Source organism: Frieseomelitta varia, unplaced genomic scaffold (assembly GCF_011392965.1).
Source record: "Frieseomelitta varia isolate USP_RPSP 00005682 unplaced genomic scaffold, Fvar_1.2 scaffold_89, whole genome shotgun sequence".
In the NCBI taxonomy this organism is placed as follows: domain Eukaryota; kingdom Metazoa; phylum Arthropoda; class Insecta; order Hymenoptera; family Apidae; genus Frieseomelitta; species Frieseomelitta varia.
In genome coordinates, this window is record NW_025110689.1 from 546,278 (window position 1) to 569,738 (window position 23,461).

At 44.6% G+C, this 23,461-nt stretch overlaps 1 protein-coding gene across 4 annotated transcripts in view; it reads left to right on the forward strand.

The window, feature by feature from the left end:
- The first annotated feature begins 608 nt into the window (after positions 1-608).
- LOC122537141 (transcription factor Sox-2) overlaps positions 609-23,461 on the forward strand; it is a 117,023-nt gene continuing 94,170 nt past the window's right edge. Inside the window, exons 1-2 of one of the 4 annotated variants that reach the window (XM_043670119.1) lie at positions 611-3,649; positions 6,014-6,379. In XM_043670119.1, the coding sequence (XP_043526054.1) occupies positions 2,280-3,649; positions 6,014-6,023 (1,380 nt within the window). In that variant the 5' untranslated portion in view covers positions 611-2,279 and the 3' untranslated portion in view covers positions 6,024-6,379. Of the gene's footprint in view, positions 3,650-6,013; positions 6,380-23,461 lie in introns of those variants that run through there. The other 3 variants (XM_043670116.1, XM_043670118.1, XR_006308555.1) reach the window with 3 other exon arrangements.

A 23,461-nucleotide genomic window follows, 5' to 3' on the forward strand; every position in this document is an offset into this window, starting at 1 on the left:
GCGTCGTAGATCGGTCGAAGGAACGAAATCTAGGGGAAAGAGTGGTGTGCGCGCGGCCGAGGGGGCGAGAAAGGGGAGACGTTGGCGCGCGTGGAACGTAGGAAAACGACACGAGGCGACTACGGAAAGGGAGGAAATTCGCGGAGGAGCCAGAGTCCAGCGTCGACGGAGCTTCCCCGTGTGTGTTTGCGCGGGGGTGGAAAAGGGGGTGATAGTGCCGGGCAGAAGAACGCGTGGACGAAACACTGGCGACCCGAAGAGCGGAGGGCAGAGGACAGAGAGAGACAAAGATCGCTGGCGAGAGAGAAACGCTCGTGAAGTTGGCAAAGGGAGAAGGCAGAAAGAGCGAGAAGGGGGGAAGTGGGGCAGAGGGGAGGGGGGGACGCGAGAAGGGGTGAGAAAGAGAGAAAGAGAGAGGGGGGGCGTAAAGGGAGAAACCGAGATGGCAAAACGTGCTGGTGAAAGAGAGATGTCGCGAAGGGGGTGAGTTTGGAGGGGTGGGGGGGGGGGCCGAGGGGGATGAAAGCGATGCCGCGAGAGGTCGTCGGGGTTGCTAACGTGACGTCACGGCGTAATGGCGCCGCCTTCGGCGTCGAAGGGAGCCGCGCGATTGGTGGAGAGGAATGATGGCAGGCTTGTGTGCCAATCGATTGCTGTTGGTAGGCTCGGGTCTGGTCGGACGGTCCGTTGGGTATGGTTGCTGGATGGCAAGGCAGGTAGGGTAGCCGTTGAAGAGGGGCGGCGTGTGCAGAGCGAGCGAAACAGAGAGAGGGGGGCAGCCGCCTCGGCAGGAAGTGAGCCCCGAGAGTGGGACCCCAAGGCAAAATCCACAAATGCTCAGACGGTTGCGTTCTGTCGTTGAGAGTGGTAGCTGCCGACACTTGTTCCTTGTTCCTCTCTTGGACACTTTCCACCGCGTTCGCAACGTCGGTATTATCGTGATACAACAACAGTGGATGAAAGAAACGTGCGCAGCGGGTACACACGGAGTTGCAGCGGCCGCGTGCACCCATTTCAAGTGGGACGTGTAGGAGTCGTAGTCATCGTCGGACGTCGTTGTTATCGGACGTCTCGGTGTGACGAGAACCACAGTGACTGTGTGCCGAGCTCGTTCGAGCAGTGAACATTCGTTGCCAAATTCGTTGGAATATCGCGGGTTGTTCGCGTGTTCGGCCGAGTATATCAAGTGCTCCGAAAATATTGTCGAAGATTCATCGCCGAAGAGCCGAGTGATCGAGTGAAAGATCGAGAGCGAGAAAGGACACGAATCCGGCCAGAATACCTAGCCAGTGTATCGTCGCGATCCGATTCGTCGAGCTTATCGCCAGCCTGCAGCCAGTCACGAGCGAGTCTGGCGTGCACGACGGAGAAAACGGGGAAAAGGGAACGAGCGACGAAGACAGACAAAGGAGACACGCAGCAGCGTGCTAGGGGAAGAAAGTGACAGTGCGTCAGTTTCTCGGTCGGACTCTGGCGTGGACGACGTACTCGTTCCGTTTGCGTTCAAGCGTAGCTTGCCGAAACGGAGAATCGGAACGCAAGAAGAGCAGACAACGTTTGCCGAAAGACAGGCAACGTTTATTGATATGAAGACTGTTGAGTGTACACGGTAACACAGCAGTTACCAGAGCAGCCACGGTGACTTTTAGTGATTACAAAACAAAAGATCCATCTGGGGAGAGACAGATTCTTCGCACTTCGAGGAACGATCGTGATTTTGCGGCGAACACGACGGTGCGCGATGATCGTACGTTCGATCCATTAACCCTTAACGTCGTTTGTGCATTGTTCCGAAGTGATCGAACCAAGGATTTACACCCAACCGATGATATAGATCGGTTGTTTATCGGCAAACGCGACAGAGCTGATTTTTAACGAACGGACTTTTGTACATAGTGAAGACTAAGAAAGTGCGACGAATGTCGACAGTGACTAGCTGTGTTGCCACTCGTAAATTTCAACAAGTGGCACGATAATCGAAAGGAGTAGAAAGGAAGAAACGACCGATCGTATGACCTGATCGGAGAGCGGAGCGAAGAAGAGCTTCCATGTCACACTGTCGAGGGGAGAGAAGGTCTAGTCCGTTTGCCGCGTAGTGCTTGCCTGGTTCGGTCACCACCAGTGGACACACACGGGGATCGGTGGCGAGGAACCGCACTCGGCACGGCAATTGAACCGCTTCGTCGCGCGAGAACCCCACCTCGGCGTTTCGTCGAGCTTTTTCCAGTACAAAGACTTTTCAAAAATTCGACAAACTGTACGGGCAAAGAGCAGACGACATGCTCACGATGGAGACGGACCTGAAGGGTGGCAGCCTGCACGGGCAAATGCCACCTCATCCTCATCAAGGCGTCTCGCCCATGGCGCATCACACAGGAGTGTCACCGTATGGTACCCTCAGCTCCATCGTGCATAGTCCCTCCCTGTCCGGAAGCCCTCCCAGCACGGGTGGCCTCGGCCTCGGCTTGCAGCATCACCATCAGCAGCAACACCATTACGCTTCGATGCAAGCCGCGCAACAGCAACAGCAACAACAGCAACAACAACAGAGCATGCACTCGCTGGCGCAGCAGAACGCGGGCCAACAGCAACAGCAGCATCATTCGCACCAACAGCAACAGCAGCAACCGCAGCCGCCGCAGCATCATCAGCAGCCTAACAACAACAACAATACCAGCAAAAACAACAATATCGATCGCGTGAAGAGGCCGATGAACGCGTTTATGGTGTGGTCCCGCGGCCAGCGGCGCAAGATGGCGCAAGAGAACCCGAAAATGCACAACTCCGAGATCTCGAAACGATTAGGAGCCGAGTGGAAACTGCTGAGTGAAACGGAGAAACGTCCGTTCATCGACGAAGCGAAACGACTACGCGCCGTTCACATGAAGGAGCACCCGGACTACAAATACAGGCCACGACGCAAGACAAAAACGCTGCTGAAGAAGGACAAGTTCCCGCTGGGTGGCGGAGTGACCGGAGTCGGCGGGATGCTGGGCGTTGATCAAAGGCAGGTCGGCGGTACAAGCGGGCCGCAACAGGCGCAACTGTCGCGAGACGTTTACCAAATGCCGAACGGTTACATGCCCAACGGCTACATGATGCACGACCCCGCGGCCGCGTATCAGCAACACGTTGCGTACGGTGGGCACATGGGCGGCGCGGCGGCGGCGGCCGCCGCCTCAGCTGCTGGCTATCCGAGGTACGATATGGGTCATCACATGAGTGGCGGTAGCCCGGGTCCAATAAACACTTACATAAACGGTTACGGTGGCTACAGTAACACCGTGCCCGGTGGATCACCCTCGCCGTATCACCAAGCACAGCCCGGATCCCAAATATCGAGCCACAGTCCGAGCGGCAGCAGTATAAAGTCCGAACCAACGAGTCCGGCAAGCGGCGGGATTCACACGCCAACGCCAACGGGACCAACACCAACGGGCGCGGCTGCCGGCCAAGTTGTAAAACGAGAGTACATAACGCAACAGCAGACGCAACAAACCCAGGGTGACCTGAGACAGATGATCTCCATGTATCTGCCGCAAGGCGTGGAGCAAGGAGTGGTACAGCATGGCGCCGGAGTCTACTCGCCTGGACCTTCGCCGGATCCTCTCGTGCAGCACCATTCCGCCATTCCACCCTTAACTCATATGTAAGCGCAACTATCTTTCCTTACTATTCTGTTTTCGCTTGTGGGCGTAGATCCAAGCGTTCGATCGACGTGTCTCGCTCGATGGAGAAGCTTTTGAACGTAGAAATATATATATATTATATTTTTGAACGTAGAAAAAAAATATATATATATATATATATATATATATATATATATATATATATATATATATATAAGTAGCTTTGGAATATTTTTCCATCGAGAGAGACTCGGTCGTTCCCAAATCCCCTGGATAAACCTTGATCGAGTGTTTAGAATTGAACTGAGATTTATTTTAAAGACATCCGTCCTCGAGCCACCTGATTTTTTTTCTTTTTTTTTTTTACGACGACTGTAGTTGCATTGTAGTTGGCTGTCGAGAATCATGGTTTATCCTTCTCGTTGGCGATGTAGCTCGATCACATGTTCGAAATTCCAAATTGAAATTGTTTGATAATCAGAGAATTTTTCAGAAATTTCTGAAATTAACATCTAATCTATAATTGTCATTTAATTAACATTTATAATACAAGTTATAAATATTTATTAAATCGCAGAAAATATTTCGAACGTGTTTAGAGAGGCGATTCGAGCACGAATCTCTCGCGTCGCGTAGCAACCCCTTGACAAGGTAAATTCATTCACGCTTCCCAATCACAAATCTTACGCCCTGCATTTCGCATACTAACATCGCATTCGCCACGACATTTCCACTTCTGGACCCTAATGATCAATCCTCAGTACGTAACAATTAGCACCGGCATCAGAAACCCTAATTCTCCCACCGCTGTAGTTCGAGGTAATGGCCAGTAACAACGAGATTTTTACGTAACAAGATAAACGCGAGCCACCCTCCACCGAGCAATCCATTCGAGTGTGAACTAAGCATGATCTAGTTAATAGCCAAAGAGATCGTCATTGTTCTACTACGAGTTTCGTCCAATGAAATCTTCGAATGATCGTATAGCATTCTTCATCTTCTTCTTCTTCTTCTTCTTCTTCTTCTTCTTCTTCTTCTTCTGTTTCTCGCCGACCAGGGATTCGATACATATTTTTGATAAAATAGAAAGGGCGTTGTCGGTCCTCCTCGTCTGTTCTTGCCTCGAGTCGTTTGGAAGAATGATCCAAGATAGAACACCTAGAGACACTGCGACGCGTTTATTCGATCTCATAGATCAATTCGCGAAAATTGATGATATTCGGATGAGATTTACGTTGTGAAAGTATAGCAGCAACGCGGTGGGTAAACAGAGACACTGATTCGACGTGGTAAGAGCACGATTCAAAGCGATATTTGTTTGTAGCTTTGTCTCCTCCTCGTACCTTTCCTTTCACTCTTTTTCTTGCGAGGAAACTCGGAAAATTATGAAACTTTGGAAACGTGCAGAGCTTGTAAACGTGTGTATATATGTAGGGCATAAGATTGGCTACTGAAGGAGAAATGAAAGATTTATCAACTATTCGCAACTTTTCTTTATAACTTCTTTTCAATTATGTAAATAATCAATGAATCGTATAATAAATCGAATTTGAAGAAGCAACCTTCAAACCTTTTCATTCATCTCCTACAATCTGCAAGTTGCAATCAAGTAAAATAAAAAATAAACAAATGGTCAATTTTACCCCCAGAAATTGAATTTCCATGGGAAAGGAATTGCTCGATATATACTTTCACGCATCTATCCAAAGTTTCGTAATTTTTACGAATTTCCCAGCTGGGAACAACCTTTCCTCGTTAATGCAAAACTTTCTTTCTTACTTCGCAAAACAGAGTTCAATCGATCAAATTTTTTCTATTCTTCGTTCCCTCGGTATCGCGTTCACATTTCTTCTTTTTTTCTTTTTTTTTTTTTATTTCCTTTATCGTTCACTTTGTGTTTCGTTTCGACGCGTGTCGCGATCATCTGCTCTAGGGTCCAGAACGTAGGGAATTTCGAGCGGTTTTACACTCAAGATTTATTTCCCGTCTATGTCGATCAACGCTGAGATAAATGTTGAGGTCAAACGCGTCGAGCGTTTCGCGGGTTGAGTCAAGAGAAAATACCTCGTCGGGCCGTTCTTCCTTTTTTTTTTTTTTTCCCCTCCTCTTAGTTCTCGATCGTCGAGACACCGATCGTCAGTCTTTATCGTTCCTCGGTTTCCATTCTGTTCGAGTTTATTTTCATTTGCCCGTGAATCATTCCGTTTCGAAAATTTTCGTTAAAACCTTCGCCCGAGTTTCGCTTCTGGCCGCCTCGGAGGTATACGAGGGAACGCGCGAGAATTTCTTCTGACTCACCCTGTGACTCGGAAATGAGAATAAAAAGAAAATGGCAAAAAACAAAATTGGCCCCGATAGCTAACGTAAAACCAATAACCTCGTAGGATAGCTTAGAGTGACAAACTCTAAAAGAAGAGACGCCCGTCCGTGGACACTCCAGTGATGGAGCAAAAGAGAGTGCCAGAGAGGAAATGATGGACATGATAATTAAACGAGGGACGAGCGAGACAGTGGAGGCAGAGAAAAGATCTAAAAAAAAATTCACAAAAAGTGTAATAAAGGGGAAAAAGAACATTAAAATAAAAACCCCTTTGCCTCGGATAAGATGCGCGACCTAACACGTCAAGAATTCGTCGCTATTTTGCCTGCAAGATGCAGCCAAAAGGATCGAGGAGACGACCGGATGCGTAGAACGGACAGGACTTAAAAAACGCGATAATTATGTGCTTGCGTTTATCGCGATTTTTGTTCGAAGAAAATGTCTACCGTTTGGAAACTCTTCGTGTTCTCCGCGAGTGGTGCCCACAGCTATTTCCGCTCCTAAACTTGCGACGAATCTGCGCTATTGCGGCCCTCGTTCGTGCCATTTTCCTCGCACCTCGCGTGGCTGTACACTTCGTATTATCTTCTCCTATCTACCATCCTTCATCCTCTTTCTTTCCAGTTCCGTTCTTACAATCTATCCTGTTCCTTCTCCCGAGTTATCATTGTCTTTTCTACGCAACTTCGATTACACCTGAAATACTTTGTACCGCTGTTAATTACCGCAGTTCTTTTTTTTTTCCTTTTTCTATTTACGTTTTGCCAGAGCAAGAAGTTTTAGTGCAGCTAGTCACGGAAAGAATCGTCGACTTCGAACGATCGATGTTTTCAAAATAGGAACTTCAAAATTATTGTTTCTCGACGTATTCAAATTAACGAGACAAAATACGAATGGCTCGAAATTTGTAATCGCGAGGAAATGATTTTGTAATTTTGCAAACCATTGATCGACGAATCGGCAATTCTAACCATACCAATTTGACAAATCGATAGTTCTTCTAAAAAAATATTCACGGTGTTTAATCGCATTATGTAGAAAAGAGAATGGATAAGTCGGAAAAGTGTTAGGGAAGAAGGATAGAAAAATTGCAAGAACGGAACTATAGAGGAGAAGGATCATACGATAGTAGAAGATGCAGCCACTTCGCATATCTGTACATATATAAATATTTATACGATATATATATATATATATATATATATATATGTGTATATATATGTATATGTATATATATATTATACATAACATTATATACATATATATTACATATATATTATACATAACATTATATATAGATTTGTTCAAAAACAAAATAAAAAAAAAGATAAGAATAAAACACCTGTATTATATTTTCCACGTTAGCAATATTTCTTTTCCTTTTTTTCTCGCCAACGACGTCTCGTTCGACGTCCATGTATGTAATAATTTTGTTGGTATCTACTCCTATCATTTTCCATCGTGATCGTTCAATGTACATTTCGTTTGATGATAGAGGCGAGGCGTAATTGACGAAAAGAACGAATACACGACGCAAACGAACATACGGTGGATACGGGGGAGAGGAAAAAAGAAAAAGAACGAAAAGACTTGTGTGAATGGAAGAGAGAACGCGCACAAACAATATGTAAAAAGAAGTTTCAATGAAATTGAACACAGAGCGTGTCAATAAATCAATGTATCGGTGTAAATGACACGAAATAACGATTAAAATGGAGACTAGAGTGTTGTGAATGTGGAGAGAAGAACCCCCGATGTTACTCAGAGTAACTTGTGTGTTCGTATGCGAGGGTGAGAAGAGAAGAAACTTGTAGATTGGTCGTTGTCTGGCAACTCTAGTTCCTCTCCCTTCTTTTCTTTTTCTGTTCTTTTTTTTTTTTTTAATTATCTTTGACCCTTCCTTTCCTTCTACATATGTACATATACAACAAGCTCTCCCTTTTTGGTTACACAGAAAAAGAAGAGGAGAAAGAGGAAATCTGATCGAACCGAATCCAAGATTCTTAAAGAATGGTATCGTTGTAAACTGAACTTTTATTATTGTTTTACGTTTAACTATTATTAATGTGACGACGACGAAGGAGGCTTTATTATTAATATTATAATTTCAATACGACAGCTAATCATCTTTTTTTATTATTATTCTTATCCTTAGTATTATTATTGCGCACTATTATAATCAACTCATTTCCAAGTCCCTCCTCGTTCCATTTTCGAATCTTTCCAACATCTAACGTCCGACACCTCGAATCGACACCTTCGAGTCTCGCATTTCACAATCCGTAAGGCTAAATTATCCCGAGAATCGACTAATTGCGACCGATTACGTTGCACGGAACGACAATTCGAAGTTTTCGTAGCACGAAATTTCGAGTCAAGAAAATACCGCCTCGCAGTATGACACGGTGTCTTGGTTAGCGATAAGAGGCTTCCAAAATCCGCGATCGATCGTGAGCGAAACTTCAGCAGCGAAGAACTTCGTCGAGGAGATCTTCAGCCAGCCAGCCAACCAGCCAACCAACCAGCCAACCAGCCAGCCAGCCAGCCAACCAGTCACTCAGTTTCTCGTCCACGCTTTCTCGTGCTTCTCAGACAAAGTTCCGCTGGTATCTCGATGGATTCTTCGAATTGTCTCCGGGGAATCCGATCGAGAGAAAAACGGAACCGATTTACTTCTTTCGTTTCGTTTCCTTGTTTTTTCTCCCCCTTCCTTCCCTTTAAAAGCACGCAGCAACAGTATTTAAATATCGAGAAGATTAAAGTGCAACATCGGTTGAATGGCTAGGAAAAGATTCCGGAATTATCTTAGTGGAGGTTCTTAGATGTTTTTTTTTTTTTTTCTCTCTCTTTTTAAGGAAGCGTCACGTCGAATAAGAAGTTGCACAGTGTATAAATCGCTCTATCGACAAGCAGTATTTGCATCTTTTGAAATACTGCGCAATGCAAATTGTAAAATCGGTGAGGTAGTTGTAGAAAGCTTTTGAAATTCTCGAATATTTTCGTTCGACGGAGATTTTCTCGGATAAGTTTCCTTGATAATTTTTAGCACGAGTTGTCTTGATTTTGAAAAGAAAATAAAAAAAAAAGACACGAACGCAATGTAAGTCACAACATCGGCGAAAAATTATCAACACGGAGAATCTCTGATTTCTATCGAATTTTTATTCAACGTTGCACTACGGTGAGAATCGCGAGTTCTCTCAGTGAAATGGGAACGTCGTTCTTCGTTCGTTGCTTTTCGCACGGTGTCGTCTCGTACAATGACACGCCGTGCGTACGAGCATACGAAGGAAAAAAGTAGAAAAATTCTTCAAAAGCTTCATACAACAAACTACCGATAAATCGTTTGCGCGTTTTTAAGTTCGAGAAACAAAAAACTCTGTAATGTAAATACGTTCGCCATGGCAACGATCGCCTGGCAACTTTCGCATATTCAATATACATGTGCATATAAATTGAGAACAGATCATCTGTGTTTCATTTTCTCTGTCACAATTTCCATCGACAAACCCATTGAACGAATAACCAAGAGCCAATGATACGAATCAGGTAATTGAGTCTTTCACGGAAGAACGGTGTTGACTCTTGTGTGTACTTTGCATGCATTCTCACTCTCTCTCTCTCTCTCTCTCTCTTTCTCTCTCTCTGTGTCTGGAATCGTTTGCGAGTTTTTCCTCTGTTCCATCTGACTCTGTCACTTTTGCGCTGAATCGTGTCCACCACGTCGATACACGTCTTCTTCCAATCGATCTCGCGACAGAATTGCAACTCGTTCGCGGAATTTCGAAATATAATTCTTCAACGAGAGACGTGCGCTCGCGTTTGTAAATATTAGTATTTACTAGTTATTGGTATAACGTGTCGCTAATGCCGAACGAAACGTGATAACTGACGTATGTAAATTATTTAGAAATTATGTGCTCGCGCGAGATGACGATGTAGAATATGCAGAATCTTATCAGAGATACTTGCAAGATTTATAAGGAAGTGATAAGCTAACTGATAATTATACGTCATCCTTCCATTTAAATATTCGTCGAGGATATCTGAAATCCATGTGTCAATGTGAAATGGTTTGCGATTGACGAGGTTCTCGTCGTCGTAACGTGGAGTGGTGTCAATTCGTTGTTCAATGGTATGTATGTTCGTGGTATCAATTCAATTCAAAGTTTCCCTGAAAGCATGATAAATAATTTCAGAGTTTTTAATATGTTCTTGACATCTATCCTCAATCTTTAGTAAAAGCTTCAGTTAAGCACATAAAATATAATGGTTTTAATTCGATAATCTCGGTAATTGAATCACCAAGTTCTTGACTTGGTCTGAACGCAGACTGGACGTTTCTACTTGTACGCGTCATACGGCTGAAAGCGCTTAATCCCAATTAATTTTTACAAATGTCCTAATATTTGCGAACAAAGAGCTAACATCTCGGATCAAGTAGCTTAAAATCGTGCAGAGTAGACGTCGCAATTATTATACGTAAGTAGGTAACGCTTCGAGGCAAGAATCCGCGACGAAAATTGCAATCTGCAAGGTTTCACTCTAACATTAGAACTGAAACAATCGCCAACGATAAGGGAACGTACTAAATTTCGAACTGACGATTAACATCGACGATTAGCTCTCGCTCCAAGAGAAGCGACCGCGAGACTCGATTCGGATTTTTCGGTATCCTTTTCCGCGCGCGTGAATGGCTGGTTTTTATTTGCCGGCTCCGGCTCGTAGCCACCGCGAAATGTCCCAATAAATATAACGCTCGGCACGGACGAGTGGAGACATTAATTCGCGCCAATAAATATTCCCATCGTTCCGGCACATAAACCTGGCGTTTGTCATATACACGCAGTCATTTCGGTTAAAAGGCATTCCCTCTGCCACTGAATGCAAATGCGAGTGCTCGTTGTGCGTGCCGTAGGGTCTCTAAAGTGCTTTCAATTACGTGTTCCACCTAACGTCCTGGCCTGGAGGGCCGTTTTCCTATGTTTTGCATAACCGGGATTTTCAAGTGTTTCACGCCCCACGAGGACGCGCGACGCGCCGCAAGTCGCCTCCAACACCAGCTCCGGTCCGCTAGCTACTTCTTTATCCTGATTTTCCTTTCCTCTTTCTCTTTCTCTCTCTCTCTTTTATTTTTTTATTTTCTATCCGCCTCTCCCGCTCTCCTTCTCTGTCTCTGTCTCCAACCAACGAACCTTCCTAGCCTTCTTGCCACTTTCGCCAATTCCTTCCTTTCTTCCTTTGTTTCTTTCTCTATTGCCGATTTCTCTCTCGTTGTTTCTCTCGACAAACCCTCAAAGTGCGCGCCGCGCAATTGCCGCTCGCGCTTGTACTCACCGAGAGGGCGAACGACCGTAATTACACAGGAGGGAAAATTCCTGTTCAACGCACGATTCTTACCTCGCGTGCTTCCCGATCGAGATCCTTTTTCTGCATGGCTTCTGTTCTCCCTCCTTCTTCTTTTTTCACGGCCGTCTAACACCGGCCGTGGCCGATTAATTTTCGCCGTGTTTCTGCACACGCACGACGATCCGCCGTTATCTGACGCGCCGAGCCGTTCACATTCAGCGCGTTTCATCGAACGATGCAGTATCGCAGTTATTACTTTGCAAACATGTAACGGACGCTCGATAAGAAGCACTTGTTTGTTACGGTAATGGAAATGACGGTCGAACAGCTGCGCTCGAAACACGGCGAGGAATATTCTAACTGTGTTACGACCTTCGACAATGTCTATCGTTTGTATCGTAACAACGTGCTCTCGATCACTGGAAAGAGAAAAAAAAAAATATTAAAAAACTCTCTCTCTCTCTCTCTCTCTCTTTCTTTCGGGACGAGATGCGAGCCGACCTCGATGGAGCACGCTCTGTTTCCGAGATGGGTATCGGTTAATCAGGATACGCGAAAATCCTCGTACACGTCACGTCCATCAGATCGAAAAACTGAGGATAAAAATCTCTCGTTTGACTCGGTCAATTCGTTTCTAAGGGAGGGAGTCGAAACTATAATTAAGTTTCTCTCACGGTTTCCTCTCGAGACGTACTTCGACGTACGAAAATTCACACGATGAACTGAACCCGTCTGTCCTGTCAATTATGTACGTATGTATGTATGTATATGTGTATCATGTAAAAGCTATAATAGCCAATTTTAAATGGAACTCTCGAAAATCATTTCCGAGCCGCGGGACATTCGAATCGTGTGTACTTCGGCCGGCGGGCCAAAAAAGAGAGAAAAAAAAACGGTCCCGTGCAGAATCGCCGCTGATTGAGCGAACTTTTTTCTCTTCTTTCAATTAGAAGGCAGCCACGTTTTGATCCGTGATCCGCGTTAATACGTTCTTCACCGTCACGCGAAATTCCGTGTGACGGAGCGAGCAAGCTTCCGTGAAACAACCTCCAGTCGCATAAATCTACCCAGCTACTAGCCAATCTAAAAAAAAAAAGAAGAAGAAAGAAATCTCTCCTCCTCTGAATGCGCATAAACGTAACTCTTTGCCGTAATCGGAATATCCTAACGTAAAATCCAACGAAAGATCAGATCCCTCCCTATCTTTCTCTCTCTCTCTCTCTCTCTCTCTCTTTCGCTCTGTATCTCGGCGCCACGGAGAAAGTTGCCCATTCCTCGATCCAAGGAAACTACACCGGCTTGATAAATTATCTCACAGTGGCACCGTAATCGCGCGTAAAAGACGGACTGGCGCGCGTTTTCCCCGGTTCGGGATGGAACTGCCACCGTGAAAGGAGCCACGCATAGCCATAGTGTTGCACTTTGAAGCGACGCGGGGATTCCAATCGCGGCGGGCGAGTCGGCCGCGCTGCTACGTTTCAATTAGAGAGTTTCCTTTCTTTTCGATTCCTTCTTTTAAAGAGAAGCCCGCGACCTTGACGCCGGCGGAGAATTAATCACGCGTCGGAACGTCGTTCGACTAGCCGGCAATTAATTAAACGGTCACGGGTTAGCAAAGAGCGCGTAGGCTCTATTCAGCGGATAGCTTTATCAATGCCCGTTTCCTCTTTGCCATTGGGGCGGGCATCGTGAAATCGAGAAAATTCCTCGCTAATGTATGCGCAAACATACACCCCCGGGAGCATACGGTCGGCCAGAGGCGGTGTAAATCAGCCGAGAAATAGAGTCAGGTGCGAGACACCGCGTGGGTGTTATGGGTTTTCAAGACCCAGCGGTGTGCTTAGGTAAGAAGGCGAGTCGCGCCTTTCCAAACCGAAGGAGAAACGAAATTTTTCACCGCGACGTACGTACGTACGACCCAGACGACGGAAAGAGTTACACAGCTCGCTTGCCGCTGCTGTTTTTCCACCGCGACGTGGTTTGAAAAATCTGTCTCGGGCTTGTTGATTCATTCGCGCACGATGACCACAAGCTACAATTATTACACTGGTTTATTTGGATATTCGTGCTCGTAACAGCGTTTATTTTTAGAGTAATCTGAACGAACGTCGGCGTAACTGCTTCCGAGTCGAAACGAAAAAAAATCGAGAAAACCTACACTGGTTGATCTACGAGAGATGTATATCGTATCAACTCTGTGGACTTTCTAACTTTTATGTCACGTTACTCGTGCACGTTGTATGTGACGCGGTTAGAGTAGATGAAAAATATAGATTTTTTTTTAAACGAAGAAGCCAATCGTTTAACACACCTGACATTGTAATTAAATTGTCGATATAGTATATTCGCGAAAAGTTTCTATAAATATGGCGTGTAGATACTTTCACGAGCTCTACCATGCGTTCTACAGTAGATTCAATCCGGTAGAAGTCAGACACTTGGCTCAGACAGATGAAGCCCCCATCAAATTTAAATATCGCTACTATCGTCGAACGTCAAATATAATATAACGGTGATTTCAAAGAAGTCATCAATCTTGAGTCGCTTGGTTGGCACGTGCGTGATGGACGAGAACAAGAAAAAAAAAAAAAAAAAAATAGAGAAAAGAAAAAAGAAATATCCCCTCGTGGATATACGTGAAAGGTATCGCGGTTTCGTTCTCCCTTTCTCCGGTATTTCGTGGCCCGAGTTTAACCCCCGGGGTAAGATAATATTCACGGCCAATTACCTAAAACGCACTCCTTATGGAGGCGCGCGGAGTTATTGGCAGGCTGCCACCGTGCAATCGAGTATCCGGTGTGAAATGACCTTGTTATTAACGTTCAAGTAAGCTTTACCAGAGCCAATAACACAGCGCGCCTCCGCGCAAAAGGATTCGTCGATCCTCACGCGATATTTCCCGCCACAGGGGCCAATTAGTTGATTACCTGCCATTTCTCTATTCTCGTTCACGGATCGCGATCCGTTTACTCTGTCCGTTTAATAAAATCTTCGTTTCGTCGATGTACGAAATTGTTACAGTCCAACGCAAACGCAACGTATTCGCTTCGCAATATTATCAAAATCGAAAAGAAATTCCAAGAGATCGTTCGACATTTTCAAAACAATAATAGAACTAATAAAACTTGCGCCGGAGAAACTAAAGTGCGAGCACTGCGAATTTAGAAAATGATCAGAAAGTAAGATTTAAAGAAATAGAAATATTAAGTAGTTCTATCTGGATTCTATAATTTTATAAAATACAATGAACAAGATTTATCGCGTTACGATAAATTATCGCTCGGTCCTTAATGAGTTGAGAATATCTTCGATCGGCTCGGCAGTAAACTGTTTCTTGGAATTTAAAAAATTCAGTTCCCAGTGTTGTTTCTCTTTCCTTCGTGACGCGTCGTTCTTCGTCGTCTTTCGTCGTTTTTTCGTGGCTGGCCGTGTTTATGGCACAAGCAGGACAGTTATGGCAACGTACGGCCGTCATCGAGAATCCAAAGGGACCATTCCAATTTGTTAATTGGCACGATAACGTACGCGATCGTATTTTCGAGTGGGAAACGACCTCGCCGCCTGTATTATCGCCTCTTTTTGCGTTCCGTGTTCCCCTTGCATTTATTTGCACATGCTGCTCGCATTGATTAAGCTCCTTAATCTTTAAATTGGCTGACCATGTCGTCAACTGCTGTTGCACGTGAAAAAAATCTCGCTTGCCATCTTTATCTTTTTTTTCTTTCTTTTTTTTCTTTTTTCTTACAATTTCTTTAAAAGGTCGAATATTTTTCTGAAAAATTCTTGCAATCTTCTTCTATTTCACCCGAAATTTAAAAAGGCGAAAAATAGAGTAAGACGGAGTATTATTTAGGTCAGAAAGATGTTTGAGTTGAGTTAAATAATTTACAACAGCATGAACAGCAAAATATACAAATCGTCGCGTAAATGTAGTCAAATTGATTTCGTTGTATCGTAATTCAGTAACATGTGTGTATTTCTTTATTATTGGAAATTATTTCAACAGTCATCGTATTTTTATGTCTCCTTTCGCATCCACGTTTCGTTAGCGAAATGAATTTCCAATTGAATCTCTTTTCTTTTTTTCTTTTTAACATACGGTCTCAACGACACATATTTTTACAAGTACAAATCTCGAATCAAAATTCAGAATACAGAAAATTCTTCTATAAAACCCACGTTCCTATACGTATAATATGCAATCACAACGGTCTGCGCAAAGTTCTCCTCCTCCAGCGACATTCCTCCGGTTGTCCTAGAGGAATTAGACGACGAGAGACGGCAGGCAAAGAGTTGTGGAACGAACTCCTCGCGGTGAGGAAAGGGATGAAACGACGTGAGAGACGATCGTTGCAGACTGGTTCGACTAGCTGCGGGGTCAGTTTATCGCAAACAAATGGGTTACGCTTGTTCGACGCCGTATTTCACCGAAATTTATTGTTTATTATTCCGCAGGCCCCGGAATGATATAGGGCCGTGTTTGCCCCGAGTAGCGTTAATGTCGTTAATAGCACCACCGGTTCGACTGCCAACCACCGGCAGCCGATACAGCGACCAAAAACCTCCAGAGGACGGGTTTCTCTCTCTCTCTCTCTCTCTCTCTCTCTTTCTCTCCTCTATTGCCTTGTCGTTGTCACCGCTCTTACTTTCGCTGGTTTTATTTTCGGATCATCACGCGTTCCCGCTGAAATTAAGCAGCCTCTACCAACCCTATCCCTTCGCCAACGCAGGAGTTACTGTCTTCTGAAAATGACCGCCGTTCAGCGGGTATTTATTGCCTATCCGGCGAACGTTGACCCGTTTCGTTAGGCATGTCTTATGAGCTCGTATTGTGAGCCTCGCACCGTGATAACAGGATTGCCCATAAACGTATGAAGATATTAAAGCTTACTGCCTTTTCTTTCCTTTCCTTTCCTTTCCGGGACCATCTTCCGCCGAACTTTTGTGCTTTTTTGGTAAGAGAAATTTTTTTTTTTTTTTTTACTGATGAGTGTTAAATAGTTGGAAAATTAGTAGCCCGGAAGTTTGTTAATTTTGTGAAAAGTGCAAGAGGGTCACAGTTGATGCAACATTTTTGGTTCTATAATACAATTGAAGTATCTCAAAGGTTTTAGAGAGAAAAGACGAAACAACCTTTATCGATACGCGTGACGTCTCTGGATCGTTTTCTACGTGTCAAATATTATTTCGTATACTTGAGAAATCAAAAGAGAATCCTTCTTAGAACGTCAATAATCCTTTCTCGGTTAAAGCGAAACTGAGTCGTAAAGAGGCTGGAAACCAGCGAAAAATAGAACAAATTTGATTGCCTTTCTTCCGAAGGAACCTCGCGACACTTTTCTACTACTGGGATGCTGAAATTCTCGTCGCTCTACATCGCGATTTTTCTCGATACAAAACCTCTTATAAAAAGTACCTCCCCCCCCCCCCCCCCCCCCGGCGTAAACTCCTTCCACAGTGAGTGAGTGCTTCTCGGTACGACAACTTGGTCGAGCATCTCGATGGAATTCTCGAAATTGTGGAAGGTTCATTAGCTTCAGTGCGCTTTGCGGCACTAATCAGCAAGCGGTTTAATTAGACGTCAATCCGGTCATTACGATACGGAGAGGCGGCGTTCGAGGCGGCGACCGATTTCCTGAATATTTCCTCGCCCTCTCTCTCTCTCTCTCTCTCTCTTTCTCTCTTTCTCTCTTTCTGTCTCTCTGTTCTCTTTTCGTCGTTCTCTGGCGGTCGTAGACGGGCCGTGTCAACCCCGCATTGCAGCCTATATCACGCCAATCAGTTAACCCAACATGGACTCGACGCTAATGCGTCCTTAATGCGACAAACTCGACGGTGGGTAAACAGTCGGATCGAAACCCTTTTTTCCCCGGAGGCGCTGTAGTTTCTTAAATTGACCCTTGGGTGATTTGTCGCACTTCTGTTGGGGCCATTTCCCATTCGAGTGAGCCGACGATAATCAAAGCGAATCGGACGGGACGGCTGCTCTCGTTTCGAAAGTCGCCCACGATCGCTCAGGGAAAATATTCGAACGCCCGTAGAGGAATTTCTTGTGAATACGTTACTATCTGTGCCAGATGAAGCCGATTTGTCGTTGAATTTTTATGGATTCATAGGAAATTTTAAAATCCCCAGTCTGCCGTGACTTCTTGAACTTTCAGGAAACTAAATCTTTCTCATCTGTGCGAAAAATACGAAAAAGAATGTCAAGCAAATTCTTGGAGTTTCCCCTCGTAGCATCAAAATTAAAAACGACAGCTTTTACATTGATCGACGATAGAATTACGAAAATAGTTTGCTCTTTTAACAAAAAANAAAAAAAAAAAAAAAGAAGAAGAAGAAAGAAAGAAAGAAAAAAAGAATATTCAAAGAGAAAAATTGCAAGCGATATTGATAAATTATTTCGAGCTCGAAGCTATGAATAGCATGTTTTCGGTAGTGATTTCGATGAATGGAGTCCGATAGAGATTTCGTTGGCAACTAGCGAACGTTTTGGTGACTTATGGACGGGAATGTATGCGCGCAGGTTCGGTGTGTGGCCGGGTTATCGGCCGGGACACCGGTTTATCAGTGGCTGCCCGCGGCCGGTTGAAAAATCACCGGCCGGAAAATAATTGTTAAGTGCTTTATTAGCGCAATAACGCACGTCTGGGCCGAGCCAGCCACCGGGGGTGTGGAAACGAAAGAGCCGAGGGGAGATAGCGAAACTGCTGCCGGGATCCTTCCTCGCAATTTATGGCCCCTGTCCGTTCACTCGCTTTTCGATTTCTTGTTTGTTTTCATGGAGAGTGAGGGGGGGGGGGGCAACTTTCGTCCGCTCGAGCAAACATAAACGGTCTATGGTCGCGTAGGTATAGCCTGGCTAAAGTACCGTAGGACTACCATTCGAGGTCAATGGGACACAGTTAGTCCGGTAAATTTCCACAAAATTTCGAAAAACCGAATATTCGATTCGTTGACGACGATACGAATGAAGTGAAAAACGAAATATTATATATTGCACGTGTGCAAGAATAAAATGTACAAGAATAAAATACTATATGTTTGCACAGAAATAAACTTGTACACGTACAAGAATAAAATATCACATTGTACACGTACAATGCAATACAATGCAACGTGTATTAATCCTTTTCTCAAACGTGCTCGCCGAGAGTTCGCTGACTTATGGAGGAGATTGTACGTACACGGAGCGTCGAGTTATCGTCCCCGAAACGAAAACAGGGGGCAGTTGGGATGGCGTCAAGCCACCCCCGTAATGCACGATTCGCATGTGAGGGAGCCGCGAGGACTCGCACCACCGGGCGAGATCCGTCCAGCTTAATTGAACGCGATCGCAATCGGTGTCGTCCGATCTGTCTTAATTTCGGTGGCGAAGCCACGGAGAAGCGTTTCCGTGCGGCGTTCTACGCTCGCTTATCGTCGCTGGTTTCTACGACTGGCCAAGAAGATCGGTACAAACGCTTCACGGTCGTCACGCGTCCCCCCTTTATCGCGGCTGGTCATCGTCGTCCTGGGGAGATCGCCACGTCGCGATTGCGATTTCGGTGCCGTTCAACGCTAATTTCGCCGGTGAAAGAGACTCCCGTAAGCGATATAATGATCGGCCACGCTTGCTGTCTTAATTATTTCTGGCCAGCTACGCTCGATAAAAGTTCTCGTTACGTTCTCGTTTCTTTGGACGTGGGTGATTTGTTGTCACATCAAGTTAGCATTTTCAACTGTGTGACATGTACATTTCGGCATCTGTCTAATTACGAATTTGAAAATGTATTCAGAATATAGATATCTTTTGACCATCGTTATCCACGGTGATAACTTGAGTACAGAGAAAAATAATTGTATAATTATAAAATGCACTATTTGGTCTAAAAACAAATAAAATATCCTCATGTCATTGTCCTGTGGAACTAAAGTTCAACGTTTCAGAAATATTATGCAGAATATTTATGAACACGAAACGATAAGAACAAATCATCCCCTAATGGCGGATCTAAATGACGAAGAGCAACGATGTTGATGACACAAGACGAAGAAAATATTAATCACCCGTGTAATCACGCGAATAATTAAAATTGGAGAACACTTTCTGTCCGACTTGTACACTGAAACGCAGTTTGAAACGATTACGGAAGAAGGTGCACCGTGACAAAAAGGTTTATCTGAAAACTGAAAGGAAACGAAACACCAACCGAGACACACCTTTCGAGGCAACTTTCCTCGGTAGAATTTTCGCGTGTGGAATTACCATTAATCAGACGGTCAGGAATTAGTACTAAGCCGATGCGTACTAATTTCCATCGAGTTGCCGATGTAATTTAACGAGTTGGTAGCGTGTCTTAATTACTAGACCGTCTAATCATCGCTGCGGCGCGCGCGCTGCCAATCGGAAAATCCCTCGCGCGAAGATCGCTAACTTCTGAATCACAGTCGGCACGGATCCAACACGATCGATGATAATTACGCATATTTCTAATTAAAAATAGATAATACTTGACAAAGTTAAGAAAACCACGCAACTTAGCTTATCCTACAGAGAAGCGTCTTTCACTTTTTCCTTTTTTTGACGAAGCAAACGTCTGAGAAATGAGAATATATTTTTGACTTTGATCTTTCAATATAATTAATTGAAAACTTCGGTGCTGTAAGAAACGCAATGTTGCGAATAAAATGTTTATTTGCTCGAAGAGGTTGTCATTTCTTTTGAAACTTTAACGTGCTCCGAATCTTTGAGTGGAGACTCTGGTAACTCCATTAGCACGAATTCGCGTCCGTACTAATAAGAAGTAAATTAAATTTCATATTTAAATCCGCGTGGAAAGTAACGAATTTTACCGTGTAAATTAAACGGAACTCGGAAATTCCACTCGCTAAATATACTCTGTGACTCGTGTGTCACGTTTCGAACACGTTTTATACATTTTCCTTGTACCAGGCGCGCTCGTTGGAATTTTCGCGCCCGCGAAATAAACAGAAAAATCCTCGTCAAACCGATGTAAACGACAATCGAGGGAGCGGAAAAATTCGCACGAAATATCGGAGGCGAAACTCGTTCCAAGATCTGGCGAGGCCTGGAACTCTCACTGTACGTACATGCTTGCGAAACGTGTTCCCAGACGAGTTTGCTAGAAAGGCACGCGTGTTGGTAGATTTCGTAGTTGCGTACAGGTCCGCGACAGGCCCGGAACCGTGAGTGTCATCGTATTTAATTAAAATGTCACACGCGTGATAAATGTCGCGTGTGTCGCGTGAAAGAAAGAAATCGTTGTGGTCAGCCTCCTCTGTCCTCGTTCTTTCCGAGAGGACCGGCCAGGGAAAGAGAAGAGACACGGCCGCGGTCGTGGAGAATAATAAATGAAATTTGCTATCGTCGTGACATCTATACCCGCGGTGTACGCCACGGAGGCGTGCGTTGAGAAAGAAGACGAAGATGAAAGAAGGGAGAAGGGGTAGGAAATTAGCGAGACGCGGCATTTGTCTCGGTGACTTTTCGGCTGGCAATTACGCAAAACCATCATTTTTCAATATCCCCGCCGACGACCGCCTTAATTCGTCCCTTTGTCCCCGGCCGCTTTTTGTTTAAACAAAAGAGACTCATCTAGAATGGAGAGACGACGACGATTTGCGAAGGTGTCGCGATTTAATCTCTTTTTGCCAAATGGAACGGACCCCGTGATTTAGCGATCCTCTCAGGGCATTTTTACGAGGAGGATATTTCCTTACGTGCGAGAAACGTTTTCAATTTCGTTTGATGACTAATTGCCATAACGTGCTGTGACAAGGTTGCGAATCTCTTTTGCACGGTCGAGAAATTGTTTGAGAGTTAGAATTCGATCGAAGCGTGTTTCAACGTCGTTGAACTTGAATTCTGACAGATGTTTCAGTCTCAGGATCGACGCTGTGTTTCTTTCGAAGCTAGAAAAATGAAACGATAGTGGACGCAACGAGGAATCTGAGTGAAACGTTAACGTATGAACAATTAATGAAACGATCTTAGAAATTTTATTATCCACGATGAGAGACGCTTGAAATAAATATCGAAAAATGACTGTTAAATATGAATTTAACGAGTGTTGAAACTTTCGAGCAAGATCTTAAATCTTTTTAATGAAAAACTAGACAAGAAACTAGGTTCTCGACGAAGAGACACGGTCATGGGACATTTACCCACGTAAAGTACCGAACTTGTGAAACGTAATAGTTTTAGTAAAACATTCTTCTTTTCGCGACACCTTGTACATCCTCCGTTTCTACGTTTCGTACAGACAAACGGAAGATTCCCCGAGAAAACGATCCGTCGTGGAAGACGCATCGACGCCGGTTCCCGGAGCGTAAAAGCACCGATGCGAGGCTGATGCATATTTATCGAGCGTGGCCCGCTCGAGGGACTCTTATGCAATTTTCCATTCTCCGACTAATTGTGAGCGTCAGCGGGCTCGCAGCGCCGCTGTCTCGTGCACACGCGCCTAACACTCCGTGAAACGCCGCGTAACTGCGAATCGCGCGCACGGATCGAACAGAAATCGTTAACCATCTCGGTAATTCGTGGAAACTCCACGGTTCCATGAACGAAACAGCCAGCTGAGTTTATTGCGCGTACGGCCAGCGGAAAAGTAACTCGACGTATTAACTGCCCGATTACTAAGCCGGTGTTGGGAGCCGCGCTCGCGCACTCGTTAGGGTTCGAGATTTATGAATATTTGTTGAGTCGGTAGAGCAACGATAATTGGCAGCCTCGGTTTCAGCGCCTGGGCTATCGGTATCTGACGAGTTCGCGATTATTTACGACCAAGGTAGCAACAACGTTTAACGATAATCGGCGGACGATCGCCATCGGGGAAAGTGCAAAGAGATCTTAACGTGCGGAGTGGAGACCCTCTTCTGCTCTTGTCAGATTAACGAGAAATTGAACTTTGAGACGGCGAGACAATTTGAAATTTTTGTACGGCCGAAGGACGGTGTTACGAAGTCGAAACCCGGTTCGGTATTTCATATCGTGAGAGTAAGCTAGTTGACAGAATTTGAAAAGAATTTGAAAAGAATTTGAAAAGAATTCGAGAATTCCGAGCATGCGTATTCAAGTACAGCCTCGTTCAAGAATCTTTGGACAAGTGCCTATGTTTGTTTCAAAATTGGGAAAGTTAAATAATTTGTACCTTGCGCAACAAAAAAAAAAAATCTGTGAGCTACTATTGTATTAGAAAATTGTTATATGTCAGTTTGTAATAATATTAATATTAAATTATGATAAATTGGTACGTACAATTTATAATAATATTAATGTTATTATAAATTGCAAATACACTGCGATAAGAATACTGAACGTTAAAAACACAACGTGTCCAAAGATCTTCGCGCGGCGGTACAGAGATATATCCATTGACGTATATCTCTTGCTTCCGTAAGCGAATGAATAAGAAATTACACTCGAAATTTGCGTTGTTTGCGAGTTGTTATTTCACACGTACAAAGTCGAAATTCGTTCGGGTTTTAATATACCCTGGGACGAACTACGAGGGGCAAGGATCCACGTGGAGATCCACGTTGTTGAAGAATTCAACGATTCCAACGGAGTGTACGCGCGTATCCCAGGTATACACGTTCATCGACGTATCGTCGAAGCATAGCGATCCGTTCTAACGCGATTCACGTAGCATCGAGCGGCCGATGCCTGATGAATGACTTGGCAATTATATTCTCATCAAGTGTGGCAGCGGCGTTGCCGTTAAGCCAAAGAACAGTCCGCCTGCTCAAGACGCGAGAAGCCCGCCTGCCGGATTCCAGGCCCGTAAATTATTTGTATAATTGATTCTCGTTACGATGAGAACGTAAGGTTAATTCTGCTCGCTATTTTTCCGGTTAATTAACTTCTACTTGGACATAGTCTAACGCGAAACGAGAAACTTTGCTGTATGGTCCACACATTGTTTTCTTTCTCAAGTTCTCGAATTTCTTTCTTTTTTTTTTTTTTTCTCTTTCTGGGTTTGCTTTTAGAAGAGACTCAGGTATGATAACCGAGAGAAGAGCAATTTCTTCGAGCTAATTATCGCACGCGATATATGCGACGCAGAAAATGTTTTTCTCGTGGCGAGGAGAACGATAACGGGCTCGATAGCTCGCGACTGTCTTGCGACAACACCGAGAATTGCGAACGAAGAATTCG